General features: G+C 44.0%; 8 protein-coding genes across 10 annotated transcripts in view; 1 reads left to right on the top strand and 7 right to left on the bottom strand.

Annotated features, from left to right (window-relative positions):
* Window positions 1-906: 906 nt before the first annotated feature.
* LOC6611156 (pupal cuticle protein G1A) lies at window positions 907-1879 on the bottom strand. The gene has a single exon (XM_002035677.2). The coding sequence runs from the start codon at window positions 1812-1814 to the stop codon at window positions 987-989; it is 828 nt and encodes a 275-aa protein (XP_002035713.1). The 5' UTR covers window positions 1815-1879; the 3' UTR covers window positions 907-986.
* A 1247-nt stretch (window positions 1880-3126) lies between these two features.
* Window positions 3127-3880, top strand: LOC6611155 (pupal cuticle protein C1B). The gene has a single exon (XM_002035676.2). The coding sequence runs from the start codon at window positions 3197-3199 to the stop codon at window positions 3806-3808; it is 612 nt and encodes a 203-aa protein (XP_002035712.1). The 5' UTR covers window positions 3127-3196; the 3' UTR covers window positions 3809-3880.
* A 695-nt stretch (window positions 3881-4575) lies between these two features.
* On the bottom strand, window positions 4576-6252 carry LOC6611154 (protein late bloomer). 3 transcript variants are annotated; one of them, XM_032718418.1, is made up of 6 exons: window positions 6169-6252; window positions 5953-6108; window positions 5716-5895; window positions 5515-5649; window positions 5284-5460; window positions 4576-5234 (listed from the first exon to the last, which is right to left on the bottom strand). In XM_032718418.1, the coding sequence occupies exons 1-6, from the start codon at window positions 6181-6183 to the stop codon at window positions 5118-5120; spliced, it is 780 nt and encodes a 259-aa protein (XP_032574309.1). In that variant the 5' UTR covers window positions 6184-6252; the 3' UTR covers window positions 4576-5117. The 3 variants fall into 3 exon arrangements, with proteins under 3 accessions (XP_032574309.1, XP_032574312.1, XP_032574311.1); XM_032718420.1 differs by having other exon boundaries at window positions 5105-5224; XM_032718421.1 differs by lacking the exon at window positions 6169-6252 and having other exon boundaries at window positions 5949-6003.
* On the bottom strand, window positions 6216-6857 carry LOC116801045. Its single transcript, XM_032718423.1, has 4 exons — window positions 6778-6857; window positions 6558-6725; window positions 6373-6498; window positions 6216-6305 (listed from the first exon to the last, which is right to left on the bottom strand). The coding sequence occupies exons 1-4, from the start codon at window positions 6838-6840 to the stop codon at window positions 6237-6239; spliced, it is 426 nt and encodes a 141-aa protein (XP_032574314.1). The 5' UTR covers window positions 6841-6857; the 3' UTR covers window positions 6216-6236.
* A 112-nt stretch (window positions 6858-6969) lies between these two features.
* LOC116801044 lies at window positions 6970-7584 on the bottom strand. Its single transcript, XM_032718422.1, has 4 exons — window positions 7506-7584; window positions 7285-7452; window positions 7097-7225; window positions 6970-7039 (listed from the first exon to the last, which is right to left on the bottom strand). Exons 1-4 carry the CDS (start codon window positions 7566-7568, stop codon window positions 6971-6973), a joined length of 429 nt encoding a protein of 142 aa, XP_032574313.1. The 5' UTR covers window positions 7569-7584; the 3' UTR covers window position 6970.
* A 6779-nt stretch (window positions 7585-14363) lies between these two features.
* Window positions 14364-16754, bottom strand: LOC6611153 (pickpocket protein 28). Its single transcript, XM_002035674.2, has 6 exons — window positions 16167-16754; window positions 15845-16105; window positions 15580-15784; window positions 15261-15531; window positions 14947-15205; window positions 14364-14849 (listed from the first exon to the last, which is right to left on the bottom strand). The coding sequence occupies exons 1-6, from the start codon at window positions 16718-16720 to the stop codon at window positions 14603-14605; spliced, it is 1797 nt and encodes a 598-aa protein (XP_002035710.1). The 5' UTR covers window positions 16721-16754; the 3' UTR covers window positions 14364-14602.
* Window positions 16755-18179: 1425 nt separating this feature from the next.
* LOC6611150 (G-box-binding factor) overlaps window positions 18180-24016 on the bottom strand; it is a 30907-nt gene continuing 25070 nt past the window's right edge. The window contains exons 5-8 of the mRNA XM_032718110.1: window positions 22325-23214; window positions 20417-20554; window positions 19381-20099; window positions 18180-19232 (exon numbers count right to left, since the gene is read on the bottom strand). Coding sequence (XP_032574001.1) covers window positions 19146-19232; window positions 19381-20099; window positions 20417-20554; window positions 22325-23214 — 1834 coding nt within the window. The 3' untranslated portion in view covers window positions 18180-19145. The remainder of the gene's footprint in view (window positions 19233-19380; window positions 20100-20416; window positions 20555-22324; window positions 23215-24016) is intronic.
* Window positions 20735-22309, bottom strand: LOC6611151. The gene has a single exon (XM_002035672.2). It carries the CDS (start codon window positions 21990-21992, stop codon window positions 20793-20795), a length of 1200 nt encoding a protein of 399 aa, XP_002035708.1. The 5' UTR covers window positions 21993-22309; the 3' UTR covers window positions 20735-20792.

Here is a 24016-nt window from a genome sequence, read left to right as displayed (position 1 = left end):
CGTTCTACTCTTTTTAGACACGTTTTCATTTCATTTGATTGTTCTTGTCTGGCCTGTCAATTGGCCAAGAGGGAATTAATCAGCTCGATTGCATGTCTCATTAGTGTCATGTCTTAGAAGGGTCAACAAAAATTGAACATTTTGCCTTATTTTTGAGAAAATCTTAAACGAATTTTAAGAGCATTGTGCACTTTTCGAAGAATAACAATCTTTATGGTTTATTACTCATCAATAAACATTGTAGTGTGATGACTTATTTAGATACAATAAAGTTCATAAGTTCATGAAGCATAAGTTAATGCTTATTAAGAGTTGATCCATATCTTTAATTACTTCCATGTCTTTTTATCTATTACCTAACTCTCTCTATCACTTACCTTTCATTACGCAACTTGATTGCTGTTCAAGCAATCCCGTTAAAATATTACTGTCAAAACATGCATTCGGTCTATTAAACTCTACCTCTTGGCCGCCTGTCAATGGTTCCAATTGAACCCATTTAACTGTTACCCATTAATGTACCACATATCTATCCACAACCACTATGAGCCAAGATGTCAATGTTAAGCTTGGGGGGGCAAGCGTATAAGCCATTTATGCGGAGTTGCGGTTATGCGAGCATAAATATCCGTTAATTAACTGACAATAATTATAACAAGTGCACAAGTGGGCCGGCCAGAGGTTCGATTTGGGGGGAAAGGTGTGCGAAAAATATGAAATCCAATTAAAGAGCCATAAAACACGACATGCCACGCCCCCGCAGCTTATCACAAAGCCGCTTACCACCATGCCCACCTCCTCAGCACTTAAGGTAAGACCTCATAGAAGGCCAACGCATAACGATGAATTGGCAGAAACCAGTTTGGCCCATTGTTCACCCAGAAGGTCTACTTTACTCGGCTCATGTTTAATTTGCAACAATCGATCTCCGTCTTTATTGACCACCAAACATTAACAATTGCTTAAGCCCAAAGGCCAAGACTTATTTAGAAACCCCAGTGGGTTCCGAATCCATCGAAGCTCATGTGCGACACACTCTCGGCGGGGGAATAGTGAACCGTCTGGGAGCTTCCATAGCTGGAGACGCCCAGAGCTGGAGCATTGTGGGTGTAGGTGGTGGCAGCGGGTCCATGGTTCACATTGGTGGTGGCCAGTGGGGCGGCATAGGACACAGTCTTGGCCACAACCGGGGCGGAATCAGCATAAACTGGAGCGGGAGCAGAGTACACGGTCTTGGCCAGAACTGGAGCTGGTGCGGAGTACACGGTCTTGGCTACAACTGGAGCGGGGGCAGCATAAACTGGAGCAGGAGCAGCATAAACTGGAGCAGGAGCAGAGTACACGGTCTTGGCCACAACTGGGGCGGCAGCAGCATAAACCTGAGCTGGAGCGGAATAAACGTGCTTGGCCACAACTGGAGCAGGAGCGGAGTAAACAGTCTTGGCCAGAACTGGAGCTGGAGCAGCAGCGTACACAGTCTTCTCAACAACGGGAGCTGGAGCATGGACCAGAGTCTTGGACACAATGGGAGTAGCCTGAGTGTACAGAGGAGCAGCACCATAAGTGGTCGTCTTAATAGCAGGAGTGTACACATTGTTCTGGATCCTAGTGTCGCTCTTCCTCACACTGGAGTACGGGGTGTCCACGGCCTTGGAGTAGCTGGAAACAGTGCCGGCAAAGGACCTCACCACATTCTGTTGAGTGGAGGCGACGGCATCCACCGACGGATTGGCAATGGCCACATGGCTGGCCAGGAGACCAGCATTGGCGCAGGCCACCAGGGCGCACAGAGAGATGAGGTAGCGGAAAGCCATGTTGGAGTACGTGGATGACTGGACGGTTTGCTCGAGTGAAGTTGAAAGCAGGCTGGTTGGGCTGCGACTGATGCTGATTTGGCCAAAATGTTGCGGCTTTTATTCGCATCGGACGCGTGCCAGTTTCTGTTAGTTTTTGCTTGGTTTTCTGGTGATTTTTGGTAATTTGAACTGCCCACAATGCGATGGCAGTTCACCTGCGTAACCGCTTGAAAGCCAATTTGCAGGCATGCATTAAACGCGGTAATTAGGTCTCGGTGTGGGGCAAAAAAAAGGCTACAGCTCCCCCAGTGTAAAATTAATAACAATTTGCCAAAAACAAAAACCAAAAAAAAGTGCGCCAATAGAAGAAAGAGCGCAGAATTTGTGGCAGTAAGAAGCATCCCAAGTTGGCAACACAATTCAATTTGGAGTAGCGTCAACTTTGGTAATTTCAATAAATATTCATCATGCGCCCGTGAGCAGCAGAGCAGGAAAATTCATTTTCCAAACTTGGCCGAAACAAAAGAAAAACATCAAGAGTGGAGGAAAGCAAACAGAACGAAGTGGTAGATGCTCTATGCGTAGTGTGAATAACATAGGTGTTTTTGAATGAAATATCTATAAATAATATTAAATTTATGCCCAATCCATATTCGAACTTTATACTATGATATGCATATGGGATCTTTCTTGAACAGCTATTTAGGACGCACCAAAACTTTCCGACTCCTGATCATTAATTTCAACTTGAGATCTTCCTTCTGGAAGGGCACAAAAACTTCTCGGCTCCCCCTTGGAATAAAAACAAACAAAAATCATAAACAACTGAGTGCCACCACTCCGAAAAGAAGAGAACCACTGACACCCCTGCTGATAAAGTTGACAGCAAAAAGGAGCTAAGGAACATCCCCTTATTGAGGGGTGGCCTCATATTTGCTGCTCGAGTGGAACTCAATTTAATGGAAAAACACGGCGGGAAAATAAAAGTTTGCCCCCACTACGTCGCTGGAAAATTTATGAGCTGCTGATAGTACGAGTATTCAAAATAATTCACTTTCCTGTTACATTTCGCATTTGGGGTGTGGGGCACTTGAGCTGGCCTCCAATTAAGACAGAGACGGAGCACGGAAAGAGGGAGAAAAAAGAGCACAGTCATTTGTCGACCCATTGAACCACTTTTTTTTCTTCTTTTTTTTTGTGGTGAGCTTAGGCCTAAGTCAATCTGTCATACGAACACACTGTAATTTGCGAGTTGGCCGTGAAATTTGGCAAGCCATATGCGAGTTTTGGCTATAAAAACAGTCGCTTGCCAAGAGTTTAGCATCAGTAGCTACCGCAGCTCACTACAAACATCAGCTTAAGTGTTCCATTTTATATTGTCAATTAATCCAATCTTAGCCATGGCATTCAAGTACGTCCTGTTGTCCTTCTGCGCTGTGGTGGGTGTGGCCAGTGCTGGCTTCCTGGCTCCGGCCACCACATATGCCGCTGCCTCCATTCCCGTGGTGGCCAAGGTGGCGCAGCCCCACTACGATGCCGTGGGAACCACCCAGCAGAATGTGGTGCGCTCCTTCGGCGGCACTGTGTCCACCTACTCCAAGAACGTGGTCACCCCGTACTCCAGTGTCAGCAAGGTGGACTCCCGCATCACCAACAATGTCTACACCCCCAAGACCCTGTACTCCGCACCTGCTCCCGTGATCACCAAGTCCTTCTACGCTGCTGCTCCTGCTCCGGTCGTGGCTAAGACTGTCTACTCCGCTCCTGCTCAGGTCTACGCTGCTCCAGCTCCAGTTGTGGCCAAGACCGTGTACTCTGCTCCCGTCGCCAAGGCTGTTTATGCCGCCCCAGCTCCAGTCTACGCCGCTCCTGCTCCAGTCGTTGCCAAGACCGTGTACTCCGCTCCTGCTCCTCTGGTGGCTGCCGCTCCCGCCGCTTATGTGAAGTACTCGCCCGCCGCCGTGGTTGCCCACGCCAGCTTCGATGGATTCGGATCCCACTGGGGATACTAGGTCAGGTCATCCCATCTTTTGTTGACACTTTGTTGAATTGTCTGTACGAAATAAAGTCTGTTTATAACTGAATCAAGCTCGAATTCTTGTAATTACAATAGGGAAGCTGGGCTGCAAAGGTAAAAAGGTTGTCCAAGTAAGCAAATAATTTAAGATTAAACATTTTATAGGAAGTCAGTCATAAATCTAATTCTTGAGAAGTTCCCATATGAAACAATTTAATAACATCAATTTATGGCAACACTTTCACCCTTTTTCTAGCCCTTAGCATTTCGTTTGTCTAGCGTTTAATGGGGCGTATGTGTGCCAAGAAATGTTGTAACCATTCCAAATCCCTGGAAACCATGGTCACTCACCTCAAAAACCCTTTTTATTCTGTTTTCCTAGTTCAACTCTGCATTTTTTTTTTTGCGAGGGCGCAAATATTTAGTGCAAAACTTTCTGTTTGTCTTTGTCGGTTGGGGGGTGCAACAAAAAATTGTTGGCCAAAGTTTAATGAGCCACATGAACCTTTTGGCCTGCGACTCCGTCTTTGTATCCCCTTCTATCTGTGAACTTTGCACTGGATATTTCAGCAGCTTGACCAAAGTGTGGTTGCTTTTGCTGCCGTTATTGTTATGGCGGCTAAAAAGTTTACCCAACACCCAAACACACGCATAAAAAAGGCATTAACGATGTGGGCCGGAGCAAACTATTTAGCCATAAAGTTGGTCGTTCCGGCAGACAATTTCGTATGCATATTTTATGGATTTTCAAATGCTGCAAAATTGTTTTTCACGACTAGAATTTAATGTTGACAACAATAAAATTTATGCGCGGGACGAGGGACACAAAATGAATCTATAAACTTGAGCGTTTGGTGGAGGGGCTGGATCGTCCTTGAATATTTTCTGCTTAGCTGCATTTGCATATTGTCCGGATTGCAGTCCAATTCCGTGTCCGAATCCCCGGCTATCCGGGGTATTTGCAATACTTTTTCAATCGCCCGACATGCTTTGTTGATTTCTTTATTGGCTCATCCATATGCATGCCGTTGTTGGACAGGATTCTGGACATTGGATTTGCGACTCAAGTGTTTATCGTTATTGATTGCAGTCCGTGAAATATGACGATGGCCAGCAGCATCCAATTTGTCTCGCTCGCCAGAATGCCAATACTCATGCCCGGGGCAATGTGAATTCTAAACCGCACCCAAAACTGCAATTCACATGAAAATCTGCTGCTTAAGTTCCATGCAATGTTGGAAAATAGCCCTAAAGTTCAGAGATGTTCTTTAGGATTGCTTCCCAAATCCGAATAGAACTTTAAGTCAATTTTTCACACTACCAAACATTTCGGCGCGTCGCTCAGACCACATACTTGTGCGTTGGGTCTTGCTCCTTAGCAGGATAATGAGGAATACCTTAATGCATATGACTAAAACATACTAAAATGGTTTTTAGCGACTGAATTCGAAGCAACCGATCACTACTCACCTGAATTACGAAGGAGATCACCTGGATGATGGGCGACGAGGGTTTTATGGAGTGCGTGGAGCAGCCTGATCGGTAGAGGTCCTCCTCCATTTCACTGCCATTCTTGTAACAGGATTTTGGGATATTCAGATCGCCCAACTTGTAGTCGTCAGGTCCCAAAACGCCGCAGCACTGGCACTTTTAATAAACGAAGTGTTTAACTTTACTACTTAACTAATATTAATATCTTACACGCCTTTCGTAGAATTCCAAACTCTTGTGATTCATCCATATTCGAAGTACATCTCCAACAATTTGGTACTGCTGTGCAAACAGAATAGTCAACATCATTTGCAACCATGTTGCTAGGAAGAGTACTGTGGCATACTGCAAGAATGAAATACAATCTAGGCAATCGCTGCGTTTTTAAAAATAATGTTTACAAACAATTACAATGCGTATTTCGCCGGATAAGTTCGAATATATGAAGATAAAACCGACGATCAGCAGCGGAACCATTAGGACATTTACGGTTAGAGCGATTATCATGTAGGACCTGAACAAACAATTCCAGCAGCCCATGTAGTCCTTCAGTATGAAATAGTATATGTAGACATCAGCACAGGTGAAAATCTGTGGGTGGGAACACCTTTGTAGTGGCTTTTTCTTGGCTTCCATGATAGTACCTACGAAATTGACCACCCACACAAAGTAGATTATGTACTTGTAGATCTGTAGCTTCCCAACGCTGAGTAATCTCCGAATGACTCCTGTTTCCTCATTATCCACCATACTTTTCCGAAAAATACGAATATATATTATATGACACTGCTTTCGATGGTATAACTGCTCAAAAAAAACAGAATTTATTCGGTTCACAATTAGCGATACTATGTTTTTCAATACCCAAACGATGGCCATTATAATTTGCGAATTCAGCTAGCTTGTTCTCATTTCAATGAAATAATTCCAGTCTAATAGTCTTCGTTGGCAAGGTCATGTAGCCGAAGCCAGTATAGTATTATAGCGGCCATACATAAGAACTATTACGTTGGCAGAAAAACTTGGTTAAGATATATTTATACAATTGGAAAGTATGTATAATCATACCGTAAGGAGCCAGCATACCATAAATATGGGATGAGCTGCCGTCTTGTCAGGATTCAATTCAGTACTTATGCACGCGAACAGAATTATCAGTTTCACCACGACGATTGCTACATAAACAAAGATCATCTGAAAATTACATCAAGAATTCATCTTATGGATTTTTGTAAAACCTCATGCTAACCGACCACTTTTAGAATTCGAATTTTATTACAGATCGCCGCATAGATTAAAAGAACTAGAGTCGCCAGTATAACTACGGAAAGGGATAGGCTTATAATAAGCATAATATAATGGTATCCCTGTAATAAATTCCACATAGAAACATCTTTGGCTATTTGAGCACCATTAATTCCCTGCCAAATGAATAATGAATTTGTTAATCAATCAAATTAGCATCCAACTTACTGCCGTTATAGGTATTATAAGCAAAAGTCCAATTTTGAGACCAAGTGTAGGGCAAAAGCACATCCTGTCAAGATACAATTCGAAAATATATCGTTGGAAGAACTAAAACCAATATGTGGGAAAAAAATTACAATTTTCTGCAATGTTTACAAGTTTATCAAATCCTTACCACAATCACTACTCTTTATAAGAATTAGTCAGTTTGTCTTGAATCCTCTGTTAGCCGTATATAAAAGAATAGATTAAAGATCATACAGCAACACTGTATTGCGTTAAATATTATTAATTAATTACTAATCTAATTAAATGAAATACGTACCGTGAATTTCCAGCATAAAAAGAACCATAAATGGGCGGCAGTATTTTCAATACCTGTTTCTGCAGTTAAAGTACAAACGATTACGATAATACCCTTTGCTACACACTTAAAAATCAAGAAAACAAGCGTCTGAAAAAGTTGAAAATTATTTTCAAAACAATAATTTTGAATAATTCAAAGGTACGCACCACGTTTAAAGCCAATATATGATGACAAATCGCAGCAAAAATGGCAACTATAAGAACAACTAGTATAATAACACATAGTGCTAGACTTATAGTAAGTATAACGTGATGGTGACCCACCAGTTTATCCAGCAAAGTAATATCTTTTGCTATTTGTGCGGCATTAAATCCCTTAAAAAGTGTGTATACAGTAATTTGATTAAACGGGTGTCTATTTAACTCACTGCGGCAAGATGTATAAATGCCAAAAGAACGATTTTGAGTACACGAGTTGAGCAAATGCACATTATATGGTAATCCAATTGACATTGTTCTCAAGTGTTATATAAACAAATATTATTATTTATTTTCATAAATGTTTACTTTTTTGCTCCATTCAACGTTTGAAGAGCTTGAAAAAAGTCTTAAAGAAATCTCTGGAATTTGCATAGATTTATTCAGCATCGCAGTTTTTGACCGCGTTTGGTAATGGAATATGGCTGGGAGGCGGGGAAAACTAGAACTAAGCCCGTACACATCCCTGCATGTGCAAAAGCTGCTGCGGAATTTTTTAATCAAACAGTTGCCATTAATTACTGCAAAATTCTCTAGCCACATAACAGACATTTTTTCGACAGCCAGCCGCGTCGGAATGAATGAAAAGAAAACAGGATGCGCTGCCGAGTCCTTCTTCGTGTGGGCGGGCGCCTGTATTTGTGAGCTAGGATCTGCGAGATGGTTTCAAATGCCATATGGGTGGAGCAGCAGCAGCCGGGGATGGAATGCCAAGCGAACCGACCGCAGACTCGCCACCAAAAGGAGCAGCAACTAAAAATCAAATTAGGTGCAAACGAGCGCCCGTCGGCGGCAGGCGTTCATTTACTTGGCTCAAAAATAAAAAGAAGAAAAAATTGGGCGTGTCGCGGTTGCGTTTTCGTAATGAATAATTTATAATGCAAACGGGCGATGGATTTTATTTTCTTGTAAGCTCTTAGTTGAGATTAAAATTTTGCGGTTGCCCAAAACCGGTGGAGTTAAAGTTCATGCTCCGCAGGATTCGCCTGAATCGGCTGATAAATGTGCGTGGGCTGGTGTCATGTGCACGCTCATGAATTCAATTTGATACACAAACTGATTTATCGACTCCAAAGCAGTGGCAGTTGAAGCAAATTCCAGGCACTTCAAAAAAAACATACGAAACATTCAGTATAATGCAATATAATACAATTTTTTTAATAAATCTTTTCCAAAATTTATATAAGTCAGCATAATATAAATATGCTTCATTCTGATATATACACAAATATTTTATTATTTTTTTAACTATATATTATTATTTTTAAGGCCATACGATTTCTTTCAGTGCTTTGTCTCGACTCAACTTGGCACACGCCATTCATAAGTCAGTCGTCGTCAGTGGGAGAGTAGAGTCGAAAGTCGCAGACGATAAAAAATTACATACACTTGTAACTGGTGTCCTCGGGTCGGAGTCCTTGCCGTTACCACTGCTCCGGAGTTATGTCCTGGCCCCGCCTTTGCCTGTGCTGCAGCCTCTAACAAGGTTAATTTGTTGCGATCGCAGTTCTGTGTCATTTATCTTCGCTGTCAGCGGCAACTTCTCGCATAGAGCGCAGCTCCTGGCATCGTTCTAATTTGAATTTAACAAGCTCACTGGGAGGCAAGGATGTGGACAGGGGTCCATCAGAGCCCCAGTCTATGGGGGAGCATTGAAAATTAAAAATTTATTGCCGGGCGTGGTGTCAATCATCGCTGGCATCATTCTCAGTTGAGCTGAGAAAGTAATAAAGTATTGGAATAAAAATCACTGGGGATTTGTGCTACTCTATCAAAAGTGAAAATTCATATTTTTAATATAATTTTAATTTTCTTTCCAAAAATAAGTTAAGTTAAAAGTACTTACAGATATTAAATGCATCAATATTATTTTGAGGCCCTCAACTCGCTCTATAAATTCGCAAAACCCATGTCAGGATGCATAAGAAATCTCGCTGAGCTTCCTGCCACACAGTTGCAGGCACACACACTACATCATCATCAATTTGTGCCTGTGAGCTTCTAGAGCACCCTCATCCATCCCGTTTCCTTTCCATGCCCCTCTGCCCACATTCATCCTTTCAGGCACTCCGCACTATCCATTGAACGTTTCAATTTCACTTGTTGGCTTCGATTGTCGCCTGTAGTTGCGAAGTTGGGGTAACAATTGAAAGCGACACTTTTATGGTTTTCAGATTTGTGTGATGTTTCCTCTTTCACCCAATTTTACCACACTCTATTCGGTCTGTTTTTTTTTGTTTTTTTTTTATTGTTCATCGTAGCACTTTTCCCCTCTGTTACGTGCTTTATTACACGGGTGCGGTGTTTTTCAGCTACTATTCTAATTGATAAATTCTTTGGAACGAATGCCTTCAAGTATTTTTCACACTAACTTCCAAAGCATTGACCAATATTATTTTTATGCCAGCCAAGGTCTAGAGCTCTTATTTCTGCAAATAAAATTTAGTTGCTTATTTTGCGGCGCCAAATGGCAGCCACAAAAATGAATGAAATCGTAAAATTCAGACCCTGCTGCTGGACCGCATCCACGCCCAGTGAGCTAATAACGTATACTCGAAAACCGGAAACGCCGCAGACCAATCCAATGCCGCACAAAAGCTGACCCGCAGTTTAAACCCCTTTTGACCCTCGACCCCAAAGGAATTTCTTGCTTTTTATGCAGAGAGAAAAATCTATTTTAGCCACCTCTACATGTAACTTAGAATTAGGATAAAACCTATTACGATAACATATCATTTTAACATATTCGTAACTTTTGTCTGTTCTTGAGCTTTCGAAACAGCATTATCTTTTTTATACCCGCTTATATGTTTTCAAAATTCCAATACTGACTTATGTCGATTTTTTTTTCCTGTGTAACTCCATTCAAACTTGCATATGAGTGTGTTTTCCGAGCTTGTGTGCATTGGCATTTAAGTGCCGAAACAAATTTTGGAAAAGAGCGGAAAGAGTTTGCAGCCAGGACGTCTAACATAACCTCGATTTGTATGCGTTGCTTCTTCCATTCGGGGTTTGTCTGTTTGTTTGTTTGCCTTTTGTCTCTGGGACTGCCGTCTATTGCCGTCTCTTTCGCCGGGAGAAGTGCAATTGCATTGCCTCCTCTTTCCCACCAACCATTCAACGCCGCAACGACTGTCCTTGTCCCGCATCCGCGCTGTGTAAATATTTGATTTTTGCATTAAAGTCAATTTGCTTTCATGATTCCGTAATTCATTGTTTACTCACGCCAACTTCTATTACGCCTTCTGCCGCCCGCTTTGATTGTTTATTTTTATATCCCCAGGCCCAGCAGTCTTTGGGATCGGGGGTAGCCATAGTCCCGGAATCCCGCATTTCCGCTGCACTTCCATATCCACTTCCATATAATATCCACAGACTCCGACACACCAGACCGAGCTCAGTGATATCCGCATCATCTTTGTTTGTTGCTCGCAGCAAGGTTTTCCTCCGCCTTTTGTCTGCTGCCGCCTCCCCTTGTTTTTCACCCGGAAAATCCCCGGGCCACCACAATCACCACCATCCTCCAGCGGCAGACTCATCCCATCCTCACTGTTTTAATATGCGCACTCAACGTTAGAAATTAAATCTGGCTCTCAAATGTTATTTGCGCTTTTCGTTTATTTATTTATTTATTATTTGCTTACGCGGCTGCCAGTTTTGTTCCTCGGTTCCTGGGTCCTTGGTCCTGGCCCAGTTTTCATTAGGTAATGCATAATAAGCTCGAGAACTTGCGCCAGTGAATTTAATTCAAATTATTTTCTCTGGGTGCAGATTTTTCGGGGCTGGTCCCCGGCAAAAGCAATTATAAAACTGAATATGAATGGGCGTGTAAGGACTCCGGTTTCAATTGTTTAGTCCTTGGAAATGGGATTAGATATGGAATTTTACATACAGAATGTCCATTGCAGATTTTACAAATGGAATATATTCGTAGAATAGTGTTAGAACTATAGAAATGTCTATAAAACTTAATTTTTATTCGAGAAATCATAAACTACAACAGGTTGCAAGCTCAAGACCTGCAAATTCTATTTATTTTATGCTACTCACTTACCATTAAGGATTTTATGTTTACTTTGCTCCACTCTCGGATTAACCATGAACCGCAAGGAGAATCCTGCGGAGCCAAATCAATATGTCGCACCATCAATATCCTTCAGCTAACCGGCATCCTCAGTCAGCCATCGATTGCCATTATTATAAGAGGCGCGTCGCGTGCAATTTTAACGAGCTTACGCATTTTATCGCCACAAGCGGGAAAAGCGGGAAAATACACCCGGAGACCCTGTCATCGCCTCATCATCAAGCGGACGATGTGGCTGCAGTAAAAAAGAATCTAATTTAGTGCGCGGTTTGCATACAAATGCCAAATACAAGTGCCAATGCCGCAGCGAATCCTTCGTGACAATGATGCCACATGCATAAGTATGTATGGGAGTATATGAGGGTGTTAATTCGCAATTGGTGTCACGATATACATTGATTCGCCATTTGGCTTATGCATTTTTCATTAATTGTCTCGTCCCATCTTGTCGCAGTAAATTGCCAAGAATCCCGCCTGGCAAGCAATTTAATCAAAAATTCTAATTCGTATCCAAAGTTGGGAGCAAGTTTTTAATGACTTTTCCAACTCCGGTTAAAGTTTTAGACGCGCTACAACTGCAATTACTGCAATCGATGCCGGTGTTTCGGTTCTTCGAGTTCCCGGGCTGAGGTGTTGCTACACAGGACTTTCCACGACTTGGGCACCACAGCATACAAAACAACGTTGAGCGCAAACCGCTAATCGCGTTACACAAAACTTCGCCTCCAAGGCAATCGAGTGCGAAATTCCACATACGCCCCGTGTGACGTGGCGATAGCGAAGGCATTCAAGTCATTTCCGCTTAAGCAATCAGTTCTAGGCAGCAGTCGTCATCCGTTCCACTCCCATCCCATCCCCTCCAATCCATTCCTATCCTATCCGATCGGATCCCCTCCAGGTGGGCCACCACTTGACGTGACAGCCGCGTGCTGTAGTCACTCTGCATTTGAATGTCTGAATGCCGCAAAACGTTGCTCGGCAAACCGACATAAATACAAACAAACATGGCTGCCTGGCGGCCACTTCCTCATCCTTTCTGGCCGTAGATTGTAAAGTGGTGAACAGTGCAGTTCAAACTGAGGAAGAGCTTATTGCAAATGTCTAAAAATCCTATTTTCATACATTTTTTAAAGTTTTTCGAGAGTAGTTAGTTATATTTTATACGTCTGTTTATTAAAAAAATGTTCTCAAAAATGTCAAAAATCTAAATTAAATGTGATTTCCACGAATTTCTCTATATCCTTTTTTTGGTCATATGCTAAACGACTGCTCATTGAGATTGCGAGTAAATAACACGTTAGAATCCAATCATGTATATCTAATATTATTTGATATTCGCTGGTTCTGTTATTTTCGCTGTGGGTTCCTAAACCGGAAACAGGAAACCGGAAATTCAAAGCACCGCCGAGCAAATCAAACGGTTGGCCAAATGCAGCACGTCTTGCACTTTGTTATTGGTTGTTGCTATGCAGCTGATGGCTTTTAGTTGCTGCTGCCAGACACTGCGGACAGTTTGAGTTGCATTGTGCAAAAGTTTAATTACAATTTGTACTTTTTTTTTGCGTGCCATTTCTGCAAAAAGTGAAGAAAACTTTTTATTGATATTGCTCGCGAGTGCACGATTCCCCGCCGACCTCCGGCTCAATGTCAAGTGTCATGTTATCCCGGACTTATTCATGTCCGCCATCACAAAGGGAGGAAAACTCAACCGGAACCAAGCAGAAATTACTTGCAAATTGATTACTGACACTGCCTGCCCCGACTTTGAGTAGGTTTTAGTGCTTAATAGTCAATGTCACATTATCGGCGACTGAAACGAGAATATAATACAGTCTCAATGCCCCAACGAAGATACTTGTGTAAAATAAGAGTTTCGTCCTTCCACGAGATTCGGTGGAAGAAATGACAAAAGGGAAACTTGACAAAAGAAAAAAGTATAAATTAATTCAAGTCTGGGCATTTTAAGTTTTGCGAAATGAAGTAGTATTGTGAGCCTTATCAATACAACAACCAATGCCCCTAAGAATCATTTCAATATTTTTGAATCCACCCTCGCTTTGTGTGAAATCAATAAAGCCCTCGACACAGCCTTGGCAGCCATCAGCCGGAAATTGTCATAAATTCATTTTTATATGTGAATCAAATTGGCAGGCACGGAAAGTAAAAAGTGGCCCACAAAAGGCGAAAAGCAGCCGGTGGAGATGGAAAGTGCCAAAGTGCGGACACGGATGTGGACTGCGATTTCGTGCCCGATGTGCAATGTGCGATGCACTCCGCCGTGTGTGGGCATGAAAATTTTATTAGGCATATGCAAATGTGTCAACTTTATTTGCAATATTTCGACACTTGTTGCCGTAATGAACTCCGCGGCAAAATTCAGCCGTTTCATGGCCCGCACAACTGTTGCGCAACAATTTGGTGGAAAATGTACGTGGCGTACATAATGCACACAGCCAATTGAATTAAACAAAATGACAGGCAGTGCATGGCAACATTTTAAAGCCTACTTTGGCTACAGTGGCTGCAGGATGTGAAGTCACCGGGTTGGGTGTGCATAAATTGCTGCTATTGTTTAAATATTTGCCAACATAATTAACTTAATTCAATTGGATTTCCATTAGAGCCGCACGCACAACTTGAACGAAGGAGTGCCGGGATTGACTCAGTGTTTGCCCAGCCAAGGTATCCCATGCCCCATGCCTCCCATACTCTTGGGATCAGGATACATTCGGATTTACTTGGTCTGAATCAAAGGATTGGCCCTGCATAACATATGAGCTGGAAGTTGAGATGCGTAGCTCCCCTTTGACTTTGTCCACGACTCTTCGACGACGTTGTCTATTGACTTTCGAAATCGAATCGAATCGCATTGCATCGCATCGCATCGAAGGCAGCAGCAAATCACACAATAAAATAATTGATTCCATTTCAAATGCACACAGACTTACACACACATACAGAGGCACAGAGAAGATTTGGCAGGATGCGGGTCGTATCGGAACGGATAGAGGACTGCATTTGCCGTCTAGTGCTGAGTACAACTTTATTTTCATTGTTTGCAGATTTAACATTTAACGCAGAACAAACACAGAGCAGCAGAGTCAGCTCAACTTTGGCTTCCAATTCAGCTGGATTCACTGGGAAACTGGGAATTATTTATGGGCCGTACAGGAGGTCCCTCGATTAGGCATCCTTGTTGACCGCCTTCAGCAGTTCCTTGCGGGTTTTGCGGCGCATCCTCAGGTTCGAGATGAGGCGCACGGTGCAGAAATAGATCAGTTCCACTATGCTCAGCATGGAAACGCCCATAAAGAGGCCAAGTAAGCCACCACAATTGGCAAGAAAGTCGGTGGTACCATAAAGCTCTGAGCGCCGAGAGGTCAAGAACTGGGCCTCCTTGAAAAATATGGACACGCGGGACATCTTCATTCTGTCAAAGGGATTTTTTAAGAAAAAATTTTAAATTTTTCGAAATACTTTTTAAGAGAAAGTTATATCTATCTAAAGGAGTTTCTTGTCTGACTTACCCCTGCCTCTTAGCTTGCTCCTCCTTTCCCTCCGGAGAATCCGTATTAATAACTGTCTTATAGTCAAAATCAGCCTGGGAGATCTCAGCCTCGTAGGCAATAGAAGTACACGATGGAAGGCAGTTGCACTCGGTTTCTCCCCGAGTATTCTCCCCTGCGTTAACCAAGCCCTGGGTGAATTCCCTTAGCAGCAGCTCATCCTCGGCTTGGTTATAGCACTTCAAGCTGGCGTCACCACACACGGGCATATTAACATTACCTGAAACAAAACTGGTTAAATAAATCCCAATGGACGATACTGGTCTAAAACTTACGTGGCATGGAGAACTTAACACAGCCACATTTGGTCAACGTGAAGTTCGCCAGGCACTCCAATTCGCAATTACTCTGCGAGTAGATATTGAAGTAACGTAATTCCCTTTCCTTCTGGAAATAGCACTGCCGACGATTAGGTTCGTAGTGCTTCAGACCATCCGAAGTGGTAATGATCTTGGGGCGAATGGATATGAGCACTTCCTGGTCGAACGGTATGCGGAAGTACTGCTTGGACACTTGGGCCACATCGCCAGGTGTGTGTAATAAAATCTAAGAGGTTTCTTGTGAGATGGTTATAGCAAACATAATAGATTTTACCTTGAAACCCTGAACTGGACCACGACACATGTCATCGAAATCAATCTCCGCACCACCCATGAACAGATATAAACCAGCTCGAGCTCCGGGACCCAAAACTCGATTTGGATAGGGAGATGTATCCGCACTGGCGCTATAACCATCCTCCACATTCCAGTCCATGGATAGTCTGTTCTCCTCGCGGAATATAAAGTCGGGAATAATACTGCAACAGAGCTCCAGTCTTCGAATTTGAGCTTATCATAAACTTGATGTCCAATCTTACCCTTCCGCTCGGAAAATCTCCGCTGGACTGAGTGAATTGAAACTGAAGCAAACGCCATCCTCCGTCACAAATTTGTGGAAAATATCACTGCATTTAACCGGAGAGTTACGCCACTTACAGTTCAGATAGGTGTCATCGAAATGGGGGGATACTTCAGTCAGGGCGTCAATGATTTCCATGCCCCTCCGGGTTTTATTACCCAGAGTTACATCATGCAAATGTGGCTCGCAAACCTGCGACACAGCGCCATATAATCCCTTTCTGTTAGCAAATTTACCCTAATAAACATTTGTTTTTAGGTGTGAAAAGCACAATAACTTACTGCTTATCGGTGAGGTCCACAATGCCGCTGACATTAGTCTGAAAATCACGAACTTGGTGATACGAATCCGTAAAATTAAATATCTCACGACGCGTTTTAGTCTCCGGACAAACTGTGACAGCGGGAAATGGGATTTGCCACACCGGAGTGGATTTCTCGGCGAAACTGACAATCACCGGATTGTTGTTCCACTTGTCCCAGATATTTAGGGTCAGCTTAACGCAGGTGAAAACCGATAGCACCAGAACACTGATCCAGAAGAGTCGCTCCAAGAGCGGTCTCTTCTTCTCGCCCAGATACCGGATGCCATGGATGGTCGTATAGTCGCAGTACTCGTGTATGATGGCCTTGGCCGCCTGGAAGCCGCTGCCGTATTTGATCTGCTTCTTGGTGTCCACCTCGTCCTCGCTGTCATCGGATACGGTCTCCCGGAATGACGGAGCCATCCGGGCCATCAGTGCAGCCCGTTTCCACTGGTTGGAAACGGCACAAGGCGGCGGACGTACCGCCTCCTCATGGCTGGGCGTATGGGGTTGTGTGCTGTCCGTCGACATCCGGTCCGGCGTGCTGGAGATGCGTTGACTAAGTCAGCGGTGCGCACGCAAGACCCCGGCTTTTATATACCCATCCGTCCGGGTGCAGGGTGCGGCTGCCGTCCTGGGATGGAACCGGGTGGAGGAATGTCCCGACGGATCGCCAACGCGGCACGCATACTTTTCCACGAATTTTCGGCGTGGGTAGGTGGCGTTTTCGGTGGCGTTTCAATTACTTCATGTCGCTAAGCTGGCGTAATTTGCAAGCTCGCCCTGGAGCACCGGAATCCCCGTGGGGGTTAAAGAAACCCAGAGACTGGCACACCACCTCTCTCACCTGCAGCTAACGTAATTGTCAACTCTGACCCAATGCCCGGCTAAATGTTACCTTTGAGCCTGCACTAGGCGAGGCATTCTAATTAGCCAGTGCGCACTTGAAGCTCACCAAGCCCCGGGTCACCAGCGCCACATCCTCGCCTGCAACTAGCCACCGCGACAGGTGCAGCTGCATATGGCCATGGCCAAATTGAAAACGGCTACTTTCCGGCCACGCGGGCTTATGCATTTTAAATCCCGGCCACTTGACTGCAGGCGCTTAACTCGACCTCGAAACAAAACGCCAAACGGCTGCAGACGCCGACAATGTCGAGTCAAATCCTCACGTTAAACACGGCTAAACAATGGCGGTGCTTGAACATGGCGAACAGCGACCAGAAAATGCTCTATCTAAATAAAAATGATTGGTACTAAAATTAATATTATTTACTTTAGTAAGGAAAGCCTGTCTTCCCCTTGAACTCATACTTCGACTGTTATTTATTAAATTTATTAGTAGTAAACAAATTAAATTAATTATTTATATTATATAAGCATTTCAATTAAAATTATAAACCTATAAAATACAATTTAATTGTTTCTCTTGACTAAAAAAAATTTAATCAAATTTTCGGACATTTAATTAAGCCTTCTTTAAAATGTTTGGCAAAGTCTAACTACCCTTTAATGAGAGTACAAGCAAGAAGTGCAGTGGCCAGCGGCAAGGACACAACAAAGAGGAAGCCACGACAGGAGCAATACGGCGCAACACGATGCCGACCATTTTGGTTGCGCATTTTAATAAAGTGAACTGCATTCGTGGCATTGTGTCTAAATTTTTCGGAGGTCCTGGAAAACGGCGCCAAAACAACGCGGAAAATGGGTCCCCTTTGTTGGGGACTTTTCATTATTGCGAGGCTGTGCCTTCAACAATGTTGGCATTGTCCTTGCACTTGCCGTTGTTACCTGTTACCTGTTCCTTGTGCCAGCCGTAAACATTTACACACTTCTCGTTTCTGTCTGGCGATCATTTATTTTAATGAGCTGCGAAATAGAATTTCTGATGCGTCGCCCGAAATTCAACTAGGGAAAAGTGACTTGACTTGGGAAAATCACTTTAGTTTAGCCACCCATTGCCCACCAAACCATTGAAAGGCTCAATAAATTATATATTTGTATATATATATCTTTATATATATATTTGGTATTCTCATTTAGCATAATACATTTCGTTTGTTGGTTTATATGCTTTAGCTGGAGGACATTGAATTGAGTGTTGTTACTGTTTACAAATTGGTTTGCTTGGTAAGTACATAATACGTTGATTAACCTATTTACATAGCCGCTACTTTTGATATAGTTATTACAGAATATGGTCGCTATTAATATTACGCATATTTGATTATGGTTCTAGATAATGTATAGCAAGTTACTCCGAATTTGTTTTTGAAACACCTGTTGTCACTATGCTACTTTTGATATACAATCTGCGTGGGCTAATTTGGTACCAACGACGATTAATTAGTTTCGTAAATTATATCCAAAATATATAAACATCGGTTAAAGCCGTTGCCAGACGATTGTGTCTGGTTAATAACAATGATCTTATAATTCCGTAATTTGTATCCATATTATTGGTATTAACTATATACAAAGCTCGATTACCGTTCAATTTGCACCGCCGACAGGCGATGACAGTTTAAGCTTTCCATAATTTTACCTATACGTTCACTTATGCAGTTTTGAAACCCAAATAAATACACTTACATTTTAAACGCTAAACCCAAAGGACATGCAAACAACACAAACACAAAGGCGTTTTGCAGTTACAATTACAATTACAAATACAAATACATTACATATAAACGCACACATGGCTGTAATTGATATATATAGTACGCAGTACACTATATATACTATAGCAGCTCGTATTTCATATCTATGGCTAAGTAAAAATGATATGTTTGCTGTAATTTACGTTATTCGTTCTTTTTCTCTTTCGAGCTTATTAGCTCCCTCCAAGGTTAGTCTGTTATAAAAATACTGAAGAAATTGCACTTGTATCGCCATACGATAGCACAAATAACACCGCTCCAATGGGAGTCTTTTGACCCTCCCCGCGAACTTTGACCTATTGCGGTGCGATAGCCAGGCCTAAACTGTTCGACATCAGACTCAAAGTATTGGCAGTTGGCGCTGTGGGTGACCCGGCTGTCTCCTGGAAATAAAGTTAAAGATTTATTGATTAAGGAGTTTAAGCTCTAACTGAAAAACAATCAGTTTTTGGATTGCATATAAAGTGACTATTATTATTTCTTGTATGAAGTGACTGTGTAATTAGTTTGCCCCGGATCATCCATACTCACAATGCTTAAGGTGCGGACAATGCAAGCCCTTGTGGCCGGCGGCTCATCCGCCTCCAATCCGGGCGAGCTGCCCCTCGAGGAGACGGAGCCATTCAGCAGCTTGACGTTCAGTTCGTCGGAGTGATGGGTCTGCTGGGAGCTGCTCGACATGCGTCCATCCAGGGAGAGATCATCCCTGTGCTGATCCTGTAACGGAATCACTGGGGAATGAGAACCACTGCCTGGTGCGGCGGTAATCATGTCACCCGCCTCCTTGGGACTGGCACTGGGGCTGAACTTGATGTCCAGACAGTTGGTCTCCATGTCGCTGGCCATTCCATTCTCAGCCGAAGATACCGATGCCATAATGATGCCCGTTCCCGTGGGCGACATGTGGCCATTGATGGCCTCACTGTTGATATTGTTGTTGCTAATTTTATTATTGTTATTGGGCTCCTTGTTAAGTGTTGATGAGGCATCCGGCATCTGCGGCATCTGCTGCTTTGTGGCAGCCTCATCGCCGATGGTATGGCCATTCTCCACGGCTGCATTTGCAACATTGTTGTTGTTGGCTGTGGTGGCATTGCTGTTGCTGTTGCTGCTGCTGCTGCCCTCATCATCGCCCAGCTCGTAAATGTTAACCATGTGGGCGGCCTGTGCGTGGACCATCAAATCCCAAGGATTGACGAACGCATCCTTGCAAACGGCGCACAGCAATTTGGCGCTCGTCGGCGGAGTCTCTGTAGGCGCAAGGGTGAAACATGCGAAAATTAATTAGTTATTTAAGTTGGAATTTGCAGAAGGACAGACATCGGAGACTCTGGCGCATAAATAACTCAATTTTAAATGCATTCGCCAGCAGCCGCAGGACATGAATGCACAGACATCCTGCCGCCCGGCCACCAGATGTTGCTGACTGGCAAACAGAGGAGCGCCTACGACTTAGACAAACACTTTTGGGGCCGGGGCAAGGGCAAAAAGTGTTTAACAATCATAAATTAATTGCCAACAGACAGGCTGCTCCACGCCCGCAAAGAGGCCCGTTTCGCCCACTTACTTGCACTTGCCGCAAAGGCAACATCCTGGCACTTGCATGTGAACCTCAGCTTGCAATAACTTTTCTTGTGGTCCAATAACTCAGACAGCTCGCCAAAGGATTCCCGGCAATTGCCGCAGATTAATGTATCCGGATTGCCTGTAAATATGCAATGGGATAGGTCTTGAAAACATGTTGAACGTAAGTGAAAAACTATGAAAAAGCTATATGCACAAGAAAAGTACTTTTAATGATTACTAGTAGCTGCCTGTGTTATAAAATTTAAAAATCACTAATCTGGTTTATTTAATTAATATTTCTATAAGGCTAACAGTTCAATGTTCTTAATTTCTTTATTTTAATCATTGCATATCAAAAATATATAAATATTGGGAACTTAGTGCAATCGTTCCACAAAATTCGATCTTATGCTAATGGGCCAAATCTTCAGTTCAGCCTGAAGCAGTTGCTTTTTGTCCAGGATCCTATCTCTTTTTCGTTTCGATCGGCTCTGCAACTCATCATCATTTTGAGCAGAAAAGGGTTTGGGATATGGAGCTGCACCCTGAGCCCTTTTTCTGCGATATCTTAGAAAGTTTTTAATGGCATTTATGCGCAAATCAGGCTGAATGGCGTGTCTACCACTTCGTGGTTGCTGTTGCAAGGCTTTTGACTGCTCCGAGTTCTCATTTTGTACATTCAGAGAAAAGCTGATGACATTTGGAGTTTCTACAACGCCATTATTCTTTGGCTTGGTGCAACATGGAAGTTTTCTGGTCGTACTTTTGGTAGCACGCGTTGTCAAAGGTTTTTGGGTGGTAGTCTTGCCGATTGGAGGCTTAGTTGCCTTCGTTTTGGGAGCCACAGATGGTTTGACAGTGCTTGTTGTAGTAGATTCCTCGTTCTTCACATCAACGGATATCGAATCCTCCTCTTCATTTTTATTGGAGTCACAAGCCTCGGTAGTCCCAAACACTTCGCATTCTCCTTTTTCCTCATTTTGATCCACTTGAGCGCAGTTCATTGCCTCCTGCGGTCGCACCTGTTGTTGCAACTGCTGGCGCTGGCCAAAGAACTCGGACAACTGTTGCAGCAACTCGAGCTGCTCGGCAGTTGGCGGCGGATCGTGTGTCTCCTGTCGCTCCTGCTGCTTTGCCAATGGCACGAATGGCGGCTGGAATAGATGAAAGGCGGGGAACTCCTGATTATATCGATTCAACTTGGCCGACGGCATCTGGGAGTGAAGATGGCTGCTCTGAGTTATCGCTGCTGGCCTCAGATTGGCAACGGGCTCAACCTGAATCTCCTGCAACGGCTGGCTTTCCGGCTGCTGTACGTCCAACTGCTGTGTATACCGCATACCAGGTCTGATTCCGGATAGGGAAGCGGGGCCGTTCACCTGCTGACTGGCGGCGTAACCCAAGGCCTGCTTGTTGGTCAGCAGACTGCTCTTCAGGCTAAGTATTCCCTTCACGTAATCCGCGGGCAGAGGCTGCGGTGAAGGGATTTCCGCCACGGGCCTCGGCATAACTTGCTGTTGACCCCGAACGACACTGAATACGCTTGCAATGGCCAAAAGAGTGGCAACGTGACTCATTTCTCTTTTTCAGAGACTCGGTCGTCAGGCGTCAGCATTTTTGACCCGTTCAACCAGGACAACTAGACGAAAATTATTATTTGGATAATTATTAAAAAATATATTAAGTCCTATTAGTGCGTTACATTTCTCGTAATTATCTTTAAGATACCTACTCCAATCTTTTCAGTCAAGGAGAGAAAATCTATCCGCTGTTTTACTAACTTATAAAAGCTTACTGCTCTTTTGGTAACTCCCAAGATGAAACCACAGACAAAAATTAAAATATACTTTTCCAGCTTTATCCCTCAATTGGCCAGCATCCTTCTGAGCAAACTGAAGTCAATACTCACTGTAGACTTTGAATGGTCCCCATTGCTGATGCAAACTTAATTGCTCCTGAGCATGTTGCTGCTGTTGGTTGTGCTGCTGCTGTTGTTGCTGCTGGTGCTGCTGCTGCTGCTGTTGATGTTGCTGCATCAATTGGCTGTGCAATTGTAGTGGCGTTGCCGCCTGATGAGGCTGCGGTTGCTGTGGGGACAATGCCAAAGTCAACGGCTGCAGCAAGGGTTGCTGATGTTGCTGATGCTGCTGGTGCTGGTTCTGCTGCTGCTGATGCTGATGTTGCTGCTGATGGGCGGCAAAGGCGGCGGCTCCAACCGGATATGGCTCGCCGAGCGCCGTTTGATTAGCAATTATTGCAGACTTTGCATTTTGCGGCGATGTCGTCGCCTGGACAGCCACGCTGCTCTTCAGCTGGAATCCGAATGGTTGCTGGTGGTGCGGGTGGTGCGCATGTGGGTGGTGCTGCTGCTCCTGTTTGTATTGCGACCAGTGAATGGAACCCGGAGCCGCCGTTACCGTTGTGGCCACCGCCGCATTCGATAGCAGATTCTGCTGATGCAGCAGCAACTGCTGCTGCGGCAACAAATTGGCCATGGCCGCCATCGCAACGGCAGCAACCTGCTGCTGGTGCTGCTGCTGTTGCTGCTGATGGTGTTGCTGTTGCTGCTGCTGCACCTGCTGCTGTTGCTGATGGACAGCGGCTGCCGCAGCAGCGGCCACTGCGGCCGCACTGTGATGATGCTGCTGTTGTTGCTGTTGCACAGCCACTGCGAGACCGCCGCCGTTGGTCATCAGACGCTTTCGCTTCTTGGCCCGCACTCCATTCGAACCGCCCCCGCCTGCACCCCCGCCACCGCGCAGCAGCGCCGAGGAGCAGTAGCTGTCGTAAAAGTAGTCCCTGCACGGAGAGAAAAGTAAAGCATTGTTTAATAAGCACCAGCTATCAAAATAATAATGCTTATATGTGAATAACTCATATTTTATCAGTGCATTAAGTAAACTAGTGTCCATTTAGCAGTCGTAATCTGCTCAACCAATATTTGCTCGCTAATTGAAGTGTCACCCCCAAAAGTATGCTATTCAGTGATGTGTAGGGAATAGGATAGTTGTGTGTTTCAGCTTAAACAACGAATTGTCAATACCCTGCTTATCAAATGGTAGCAAAAAAGTCAAAAAAACTCAAAAATCTTAATTCCTTATAGTAACAGTAATTGTATCTTAAAATCAAATTTCCTAATTTGCCAAGCCCACCGATAAATGTGAATTCCCTCTCATTAACTGCAAATGAAGAACCTGCCAACTGTTGCCCAACCTCAATGTCAGTCAGTCACTTGCTCAACCCTCCCATCAGTCCGTCAATATTTGTTTAGGCTGCCATTGCCGCCGTTTGAATTGTCATTTGGCAATTGTGTTTGTGTGCCGGGGTCTCCCGTTGGGTCATGTTGCCAGTGATTGATACAAATGCCGAACCAGGACGAAAATGAACCTCCCCCCGCCCCCTCCCACTTCCTGACGAAGCCAACCAATTGTGGTCAAATGAGTGGGGACAGTGGGCTGGGTGGTGGAGTGCAACAATTGTGGCTTTTTCGGTCAGTTTGTGTGCGGTCAGAGGATGGCAACCAGGTGAGCAGACGTTTAATGACAAACACAAGAGCACCTGGACATAGCTATGGGTTTTCGATAGAGCGGGAGGGGGGCCG

Source organism: Drosophila sechellia, chromosome 3L, assembly GCF_004382195.2.
Source record: "Drosophila sechellia strain sech25 chromosome 3L, ASM438219v1, whole genome shotgun sequence".
NCBI lineage: Eukaryota > Metazoa > Arthropoda > Insecta > Diptera > Drosophilidae > Drosophila > Drosophila sechellia.
Note: the sequence above shows the minus strand (reverse complement) of the source record. Positions and strands in the feature narration are given on the sequence as shown.